Here is a 10,539-nt window from a genome sequence, read left to right as displayed (position 1 = left end):
ACTTCACTAGCTATAAAGCGCTTTGCGACTTTCTGAGGTTGTGAAAGGTGCTAACTAAATGCAAGTCTTTCTTTATTACAGCTCTTTCATACCTTTATGTACATATCTAAGCTGCAATAGAGCAAACTTCCTAGCTGGAACTTACAACTGGAATAATTGCTGCATGCTCATTTGTAAAGGTGAACCTACAAAGCTTCTGATAAAGCCTAGCTGCATGAAACACTTGCAGGGATGCGCCTAGTGTGGTGCTGGAGGATGGGAGGACTGCTAACATTGTATCTTTGTTTAAAAAGGGAGAAAGAGATAGACCGAATAACTACAGGCCGGTCAGCCCCTAACCTCGATGGTGGGAAAATTATTGGAAAAAATTATGAGGGACATGATAAATCTTCATTTAGAAGGACAGTCAGCATGGATTTTGTAAGGGAAGGTCGTGTCTGACTAACTTGATTGAATTTTTTGAGGTGGTAACAAGGAAGGTCAATGAGGGCAGTGTGTATGATGTAGTGTATATGGATTTTAGCAAAGCTTTTAATAAGGCCGACTGGTCACGAAAGTAAAAGCCCATGGGATCCAAGGCAAAGTGACAGGTTGGATCCAAAATTGGCTCAGAGAAAGGAAGCAAAGGGTAATGGTCGATGGGAGCTTTTTGTGACTGGAGGGCTGTTTCCAGTGGGGCTTCGCAGGGCTCAGTACTGGGTCCCTTGCTTTTTGTGGTATATATCAATTATTTAGACCTGAATGTAGAGGGTATGATTAAGAAGCTTGCAGATGATACAAAAATCGGCTGTGTGGTTGATAATGAAGAAGAAAGCTGTAGACTGCAGGAAGATATCAATGGAATAGTCAGATGGACAGAAGAGTGGCAAATGGAATTCAATCCGTAGGCGTTTGAGGTAATGCATCTGGGGAGGGCTAACAGGCAAGGGAATATAAATTAAATGGTAGGACACTGAGAAGTGTAGAGGAACAAAGGGACCTTGGAGTGCAGGTCCACAGATTCCTGAAGTTAGCAGGTAGATAAGGTGGTTAAGAAGACATACGGGACACTTGCCTTTATTAGCCAACGTATAGAATATAAGAGCAGGGAGGTTATGCTTGAACTATATAAAACACTAGTCAGGCCACAGCTGGAGTACTGCGTGCAGTTCTGGTCACCACATTACAGGAAAGATATGATTGCTCTAGAGAGGGTACAGAGGGGATTTATGAGGATATTGCCTGGACTGGAGAATTTTAGCTATGAGGAAAGATTGGACAGGCTGGGTTTGTTTTCTTTGGAACAGAGGAGGCTGAGAGAAGATCTAATTGAGGTGTATAAAATTGAGGAGCCTAGATAGAGTGGGTAGAAAGAGGGGTCAACAACCAGTGGACACAGATTTAAAGGAAGTTCAGAGAGGATTTGGGAAGAACTTTCTTCACCCAAAGGGTGATGCGTATCTGGAACTCACTGCCTGAAAGGATGGTAGAGGCAGAAACCCTCATCACATTTAAAAAGTACTTGCATGTGCACTTGAAGTGCCGGAACCTACAAGGATACAGACCAATAGCTGGAAAGTGGGATTAGGCTGTATGGCATTGTCGGCTTGCACGGACACGATGGGCCGAATGGCCTCGTTCTGCGCTGTAAATTTCTATGATTATATGAAATTCATCTCGGGGCGTGGCGCAGAACGGGCAGTATCGGATCGGCTGCCCGTTATACACAACGCCCGGCATGCGGTTCCATTGCACTCAACTGAATATCAGGCGCTGCGTATAACGGGAAGCTGATCCGATACCACCCACTCTGCGCCACCGCCCGATACGAATTTCTAGGACAGCGCCCTTTGCTCCCATTTCAGCCCTGGGACTGATCAGGAATAGCGCCAGCTTCGGCGCTCTGTGCAATATTAAGGTTAACCTCCGAACCTCCGACCGACAGGGACAGCGCGGCAGGGGGCCCTGAGGGAAGAGACACTCTCTACGCCTCCCGCCCCTTGGAGGAGACCCCGCCCCTTTACCCGAATGACGTCAGGCCCGAGCAGGCGATAGGTAGAGCGAATGACTGCCAGGCGCCGCCGCCAATGGGCTCGCGGCGCTAGAGGGGGCGGGGTTTCGGACGGGGCAACAATGTGGCGAGGACATGGCTACATGAGCGACGGGAGCCGCGGAGAGGCGAGAGAGGAGCCCCACAGCCCACCTCACCTCCCGTTGTCCCCGGGTGCCATGGCCAGCGCCAGGCCCCGGGCGGTGGGATCAGGCCGTTCCCTGGCCTGGGACGTGTGCTGTGGCCTGGAGAGCCTGCCAGTGCCAGCCATCAATGCAGTGGACGATGAGTGTCTGCCTTCCGTGCAGGTACAGCAGCCTTTATATCCGAACACTTCCAAAAGTACGTCATTAGCTGTAAAACGCTGCGGGACGTCCGGTGGTCTTGAGAGGCGCTATATGAATGCAAGTCTTTTCCATTTCTTTCTTGAACCCTTTCACACTTGTCCAGTAATTGCTTCAGTAACTATCCAACACAAACTAGTGGAACCCACATGTACAGAGATCATATTGAATTTGTGATATTTGTATTTTGTTGCAACACAAAATATAGTTTTACTTCCACCCCAATTATGACCTTTTTCACAAAATGACAATTAAAGCGAGCAAATGTTATGTTCTTCTGAATTGTATCTGAAGTTTGAACTACATAGGCAAAAACAGTCAGAAGAGGTGGTAATCAAACTACATCATTATAGACAGTCCCTCGAAATTGAGGAAGACTTGCTCCCACTCTAAAAGTAAGTTCTTGAGTGATTGTACAGTCCAATATGGGAATTACAGTCTCTGTCACAGGTGGGGCAGACAATGGTTGAGGGAAAGGGTGGGTGGGGAGTCTGGTTTGCCGCACGCTCCTTCCGCTGCCTGCGCTTGCTTTCTGCATGCTCTCGGCGATGGGACTCGAGGTGCTCAGCGTCCTCTCGGATGCTCTTCCTCCACTTAGGGCGGTCTTTGGCCAGCGATTCCCAGGTGCCGGTGGGGATGTTGCACTTCTTCAAGGAGCCTTGAACCATTTCCTCTGTCCACCTGGGGCTCGCTTGCCATGTGGGAGTTCCGAGTAGAACTCTTGCTTTGGGAGTCTTGTGTCGGGCATGCGGAAGATGTGGCCCGCCCAACGGAGCTGGTCGAGTGTGGTCAGTGCTTCGATGCTGGGGATGTTGGCCTGAGCGAGAACACTGACGTTGGTGCGTCTGTCCTCCCAGGGGATTTGCAGGACTACACAGGGCTGTGGTCAGACACCTTGAACACGACGTCCAGTTCTGATCGCCAAGGGCGGGAAGCAGTGCAAAGGAACCATCAGGGTGATCAAACATACAAAATCGATGGGCAGGAAAAGACCAGCAAATCCATCAAGCCTGCTCCACATCATGACTAGTTACTTCCTCCTCCACCGTGTTCTCCACTCCCCCAGCCATGTAATCTACTAGGAGAGGCAAAAAAGGATGATCTGTACTGGAATGGCAATGTATAGGGGTTTTTTTTGATGCATATTGCGGGGACGCAGTAAAAAAATATCTTTTGACAATTATTTTAAATCTGCGTCCTCTGCTTAGCGAATCTCCTGCCAGTAGAACCAGTTTCTCCCTATCTATATCAAAACCTCTCATAATTTTGAACATCCCTATTAAATATCCCCTTAACCTACTCTGCTTTAAGGAGGGCAATTCTAGCTTCTCTCTTCCCTCCAGATAACTGAAGTCCCTCATTCCTGGTACCATTCGAGTAAATCTCCTCCGCACCAATATTCTCTCTAATTTTCTTTTTGTGTGTGGCCTCTTTAACTGGCTCTGCACCCTTTCCAATGCCTTGGTATCTTTGCGGTTATTGTTGCAAACAGTCCTGGCAAAGATGCATGGAGAAAGGACAGGTAGCTAGGGCTCATTAGAGTAACATCGGTGACATATTTAAAAACAGAACTACTCCAAGGGATAGGATAAAAAGTAAAACCTAATAACTAAGTTCATAAGAAACAAGCATTGTGGAATTAAAAGGAAAATTTCTACCTGAAAGATCTCATTCTATGTTCGAGGTGAAGTAGAACTTCCTATGATCTATGGAGGTCAGAAGAATGAGAGGTGATCTTATTGAAACATATAAAATAATGAGGGGGCTCGACAAGGTGGATGCAGAGAGGATATTTCCACTCATCGGCGAAACTAAAACTAGGAGACATAGTCTTAGAATAAGGGGCCGCCCATTTAAAACTGAGATGAGGAGAAATTTCTTCTCTGGGCTGTAAATCTATGGGATTCTCTGACCCAGAGAGCTGTGGAGGCTGGGTCATTGAATAGATTTAAGGTGGAGATAGATTTTTGAGCGATAAGGGAGTAAAGGGTTATGGGGAGCGGGCAGGGAAGTCCATGATCAGACCAGCCGTGATCTTATTGAATGGTGGAGCAAGCTCGAGGGGCCAGGTGGCCTACTCCTGCTCCTATTTCTTATGTTCTTATGCTTACTGTATCAGGTCTTTCAGAAAGCTTTTGGCAAAGTTCCACATGAAAGATTTCGAACCAAATCAAACGCCACAGAGTGGAACGTGGGGACTGGATAAGAACTTGGTTAAATATCGGAATCAGTGAATATTGGGAGTGTCCAACTGGAGGGGGAGAGGTTTGTGGAGCGGTATCCCTCTGGGGTCTGTACCTGGACCGCTGTTGTCTCTAATCTACGAAAATAAATCTCAGCTTGCAAAGTTTGTTGACAACATTAAAGTCGAGAGACGGGGCATGCGGCTAAAGAATGATGGAAGAATTTACATTGTCTAAATTGCGTACCCAAATGGCAAATTAAATTTAACAATGAAAAATGTAAAGAATTGCAGATTGGGCAAAAAATATATGTTGGAAGCATACAATGAATGGGACTGAATTGGTCTGGGAAGACGTAGAAAGGGATGTGGACGTGATGAAAAATTGACCACTCTAAATGTCTAAGCAACGTGGCAAAGCAGTTAGAAAAAGCAAATGAAATGCTGCAGTCAGAGCAGTGGCGTACAAGCCTACAGTGGTTGTGCTGAGGTGTTATAATGCAATGCTCGAACCACACTTGGGGCATACAATTCTGGTTACCGTGCCCCAACAAACTTTGACAAGCATTGGAGAAGACGACTCCCAAGTGTAAAAGGGATGAACAATGAGGAAAGATTAGAGACGGTATCGCAATTGTGTGGGATGGGCTCAATGGACCAGTTGGTCTTTCCCGGTCCGTCATTGTTCATTTGTTCGTAGTTTCGAAAAAAAATGTTAAGGGTTAGACATCCTTGATGTATGTAAAAATAGGGATTGTTCTACGAGGAGAGATTGAGGAGACTAGGCCTATATTCCCTAGAGTTTAGAAGAATGAGAGGTGATCTCATTAAAACAAATAACAATCTTAAGGGGCTTGACAGATGCTGGGAGGATGTTTCCCTTGGCTGAGGAGTCTAGAACCAGGGGTCACAGTCTCAGAATAAGGGGTCGGCCATTTAGGACTGAGACTCAAAGGGTTGTAAATCTTTGGAATTCTCTAACCCAGAGAGCTGTGGATGCTCAGTCATTGAGTATATTCAAGATGGAGATCGATAGATTTTTGGATACCAAGGGAATCAAGGGATATGGGGACAGTGCAGGAAGTTGGAGTTGAGGTAGAAGATCAGCCATGATCTCATTGAATAGTGGAGCAGGCTCGAGGGGCCGAATGGCCGGCTCCTACTGCTGTTTACTATGTTCTTATGTTTCAGCCCTCCCCGTGTCTGAGCCAGCTTACCATAATGGTGACAGGATGTGTGACCAAGAGGGAGAAATAGTTGTGAGGCGAACAGTAACCTTGAAGGGAAGCAGAGAGGAGGTGAAGAGCGGTCTTTTCTGCTGATCTATGGACAACCATGGGAAGTGGGGGAAGGGAATGATTGATAGTGCAGAGGGTCCTGTAAAGCTGTACAGAAAGAATGAGAAATGCGAAGGAGAATCTTCACTTGGTACTTCTGATGAGATCATTACATTTCTTTCTGCACTGTGGCCAGACCTTGGAGAAAGTGCAGCTCACTATCACAGGCCGGAAGATAAAACAATACTCCGACAAGTCCAGTTGGAGTTAGGCCCGAAGCTCTTTCAACCACTCCGCCTCTCTACTACTCTCCTTCTTTAAGACGTTCCTTAAAACCTACCTCTTCGACCAAGCTTTTGGGCACCTGTCCTAATATCGCCTTGAGTGCTCGGTGTTGACCAGTGCTGCAAATCAGACCAGGAAAGTAGACACGGGACGTTAATTTAAATCAGCAAAAAGTACATTTGGGAAAAACTTCTTTACTCAATGTTTGGAATTATCTGCTGGCTGGGAAGTGGAGGCAGTAACTTTCGGGAAGTCCAAAATAGAGTTGGAGAGTATCATGGCAGATTTAGGATACTAGAAGAATGAGTTTCAATAGGCCAAGTGGCTTTTTTTGCACCTTGACTTTTAAGATGAATGCAAGATATAAAAATAGAAATATAGAAATCTACAGCGCAGAAGGAGGCTACTTCAGACCATCGTGTCCACGCCGGCCGACAAAGAACCACATGGCCCTCGGTCAGCAGCCCTGAAGGTTGCATATAAACCTTTGAACAATGGCGGAAAGATAAAGAGCATCTGGCCCAACCAGTCCACCCCACACATCTGCGACACCCCTTGCATCGCAACATTCTGCACTCCACCTCAACCAGAGCCATGTGATCTCCTGGGAGAGGCAAAAAAAAGATTAAAAACCCAGGCCAATTGGGGAAAAAAATCTGGGTAAATTCCTCGCCGACTCATTGAAACTAATCCAGGAGACCACTCTGGCCATATTCGATTCCCTGAAGTACTTACCATCGTATCTGCGCCAGCCAACAAGAGGTTATCCAGTCTAATCCCACTTACCAGTTCTAGGTCCATAACCCTGCAGATTATGGCACTTCAAGTGTCTATCCAAGCACCTTTTAAATGTGATGAGCGTTTCTGCATCCACCACCCTTCCAGTGGGTTCCAGGCAGTGAGTTCCAGACCCCCACAACCCTCTGCGTGAAGAAGCCTCCCCTCAAATCCCCTCTAAACCTTCCACCAACCACTTTAAAACTATGCCCCCTTATAACTGACCCCTCCACCAAGGAAAATAGGCCCTGGCTATCCAGTATATCCAGGCCCCTCAAAATTTTATCCACCACAATGAGGTCTCCTGTCAACCTCTTCTGTTCCAAGGAGAACAAACCCTGCTCTTGATAGTGTATTTAAAAATCCACATCTGTATATGGCCTTAAATCACCTCAAAGTGTAACGTTACAAATTAAACACAATCAAATTGACCCCATAGAAATAATAATGCATTTTTATGCTTGAAAATCATCATGGGAGGGTGCTTTTTAAAAATTCATTCCTGGGATGTGGGCGTCGCTGGCAAGGCTGGCATTTATTGCCCATCACTAATTACCCTGGAGAAGGTGGTGGTGAGCCACCTTCTTGAACCGCTGCAGTCCGTGTGGTGAAGGTACTCCCACAATGCTGTTAGGGAGCGAGATCCGATTTTGACCCACTGACGATAAAGGAGTGGTGATATATTTCCAAATTAGGATGGTGTATGACTTGGAGGGGAACTCTGAAGTGATGGTGCTCCCCTGTGCCTGCTGCCCTTGTCCTTCCACGTGGTAGATGTTGCGGGTTTGGGAAGGTCATTGATGAAGCAACTGAAGATGGTTGGGCCTAGGATACTGTCGTGGGAAACTCCTGCAGCGATGTCCTGGGGCTGTGATGATTGACCTCCAACAACCACAACCATCTTCCTTTGTGCTAGGTATGATTCCAGCCAGTGGAGAGTTTTCCCCTGATTCCCATTGACTTCAGTTTTACTAGGGCTCCTTGATGCCATCCTCTGTCAAATGCTGCCTTGATGTCAAGGGCAGTCACTCTCACCTCACCTCTGGAATTCAGCTCTTTTGTCCATGTTTGGACCAAGGCTGTAATGAGGTCTGGAGGTGAGTGGTCCTGGCGAAACCCAAACTGAGCATTGGTGAGCACGTTATTGGTGAGTAAGTGCAGTTTACTATCTCTGTCGATGACACCTTCCATCACCTTGCTGATGATTGAGAGTAGACTGATTAGCCGGATTGGATTTGTCCTGCTTTTTGTGGACAGGACTTACCTGGGCAATTTTCTACATTGTCAGATAGATGCCAGTGCTGGAACAGCTTGGCTAGAGGTGCGGCTAGTTCTGGAGCACAGGTCTTCAGCATAACAGCCGGAATGTTGTTGGGGCACATAGCCTTTGCTGTATCCAGTGAACTCAAACGTTTCTGGATATCACGTGGAGTGAATCGAATTGGCTGAAGTCTGGCTTCTGTGATGGTTGCGACCTTGGGAGGAGGCTGAGATGGATCATCCACTTGGCACTTCTGGCTGAAGATGGATGCAAACGCTTCAGCCTTGCCTTTTGCACTCACATGCTGGGCTCTGCCATCATTGAGGATGCAGATATTCATGGAGCCTCCTCCTCCCGTTAGTTTAATAGTTCACCACCGTTCACGGCTGGATGTGGCAGGACTGCAAAGCCTTGATCTGATCCGTTGATTCTGTCTGTTGCATGTTGCTTCCGCTGTTCAGCATGCATGTAGTCCTGTGTTGCAGCTTCCCCAGGCTGGCAATTGATTTTTAGGTACGCTTGGTGCTGCTCCTGGCATGCTCTTCTGCTCTCCTCATTGATCCCCTGCCTTGATGGTAATGGTAGAGTGAAGAATATGCCAGGCCATGAGGTTACAGATTGTGGTGGAATATAATTCTGTTCTGCTGGTGGCCCACAGCACCTCATGGATGTCCAGTTTTGAGCTGCTAGATCTGTTCTGAATCTATCCCATTTAGCATGGTGGTAGTGCCACACAAGGACTTGGTCTCCACAATGACTGCAGTGGTCACCGCTACCAATGCTGTCATGGACAGGGGCATCTGCAACAGATTGGTGAGGACAAGGTCAAGTAGGTTTTTCCCTCGTGTTGGTTGTCTCACCACCTGCTGCAGGCACAGTCTGGCTGCTATGCCCTTCAGGACTCGGTCAGTAGTGGTGCTACTGAGCCACTATTGGTAAGGACGACAGATTTCCTTCCCTGAAGGACATCAGTGAACCAGAAGGGTTTTTACAACTATCCAATAGATTCATGATCACCATTGCTGATACTAGCTTTTTATTCCAGATTTATTTAATTAACTGAATTTAAATTCCCCAGATGCCATGGTGGGATTTGAACTTGTGTGTCTCTGGATTATTAACATAACCAGCTGCCGTGCCCCCCTCCCCCTCATTGTATTATCAGAGTAGGACCAGAAAGGGAAATGTCGGCCAAAGGTACAACTATTGCAGCCCCTATGTCTGCCTTTACTTTGCTCATTTAGAGGTTCTGTGCTCTGTCATCTGCAGTTTTACCATGCTGTTTTGTCCTGCTAATTGGGGCTATTTTAATGTCCATGTTTCCTCTGGCCTAAAATAGCTCAGTTGTAGGATTTGTAACTAACCAAGAAATAACTGGGGGCTCGCTCAGTTTAAGAACACTGGAGAAGTGAGATTAGATCAGTGTGGAGTTACGCACCATTTGGTTTTGCTAACTGATCTTGCTGCTGGCAGGGACCATGCGAAGAGGATGCCATGTAAACGATTAGTAGAAACTGCAGAATGAGTTGCAGAAAGCAGGAGATAGAGGACTTGAATAAAGAGGGATTGTTGCACAGGCATGCTTAGTAAACTTGACATTAAATAGCTGATTATGTCACTCGAGGTAATCCTACCTGAGCAGGAGTCAAAGGGGGATTAGGACATTGTTGGATAGGTGGTGTTTGAGGTGCTATTTGAAGGTGGGAGAGATGTAGCAAGTTGGGGGGGGTGATTTAGGGAGAGGATTCTAGAGTGTGGAAGCAACAGAGAGAGGGGGTGACACACAGTAGACCAGAGTTGGAAGAGCAGAGGGTGCAAGCGGGAACATAGTTCTGATGGAGGGAGGAGAAGAAAGGCCGTGGATGGACTGGTCCATGAGGATAAGGATTCTGAAGTTGATCCACTAGAGCGCGACGAGCCAGTGAAGGTTGGCGAGGATCGGGGTGGTGGGATGGTAGGTGAGCCGGACCTTGTGTGGGACAGGGTGTGGAGGTGGAGTTTGTGCTCGGGCGCCCAGAAAGGAGAGTTGGAGAAATTGAGCGCGGAGATGAAAAATCAGCAATGGAAGATTTCAGTGGCAGTGGGTGAGTTAGGGGCAGAGGCGGGCAGTGTTTCGGAGGTTGTCCTGGCCGGATGTGGGATTTGGTAGGTCAGGCAAATAGTGAGGGTGCACACTGCCAGTCTGAGCTTCAGCAGGTATCCAGGAAAGAGATATAGTGGAAGGCTAGGCTCGAGGTTTCTGCAGGGTGGTGTGCCCAATGCTGCAGAGAGTGCGAGGAAGGATAACGAGGTGCGGTCACAGCCACACAGATTGCCATCGGTGACTACGAGCAGGGAGATCTCCGTGCTGTGGGTGGGACGCAAAGCAGACAGAAAGGATTTGA

At 47.3% G+C, this 10,539-nt stretch overlaps 1 protein-coding gene across 1 annotated transcript in view; it reads left to right on the top strand.

Moving 5' to 3' along the window:
* Window positions 1–1,992: 1,992 nt before the first annotated feature.
* setmar (SET domain and mariner transposase fusion gene) overlaps window positions 1,993–10,539 on the top strand; it is a 36,806-nt gene continuing 28,259 nt past the window's right edge. The window contains exon 1 of the mRNA XM_070894955.1: window positions 1,993–2,337. Coding sequence (XP_070751056.1) covers window positions 2,044–2,337 — 294 coding nt within the window. The 5' untranslated portion in view covers window positions 1,993–2,043. The remainder of the gene's footprint in view (window positions 2,338–10,539) is intronic.

The sequence above is a fragment of the Pristiophorus japonicus genome, chromosome 12, assembly GCF_044704955.1.
Source record: "Pristiophorus japonicus isolate sPriJap1 chromosome 12, sPriJap1.hap1, whole genome shotgun sequence".
Taxonomy (NCBI): Eukaryota; Metazoa; Chordata; class Chondrichthyes; family Pristiophoridae; genus Pristiophorus; species Pristiophorus japonicus.
Note: the sequence above shows the minus strand (reverse complement) of the source record. Positions and strands in the feature narration are given on the sequence as shown.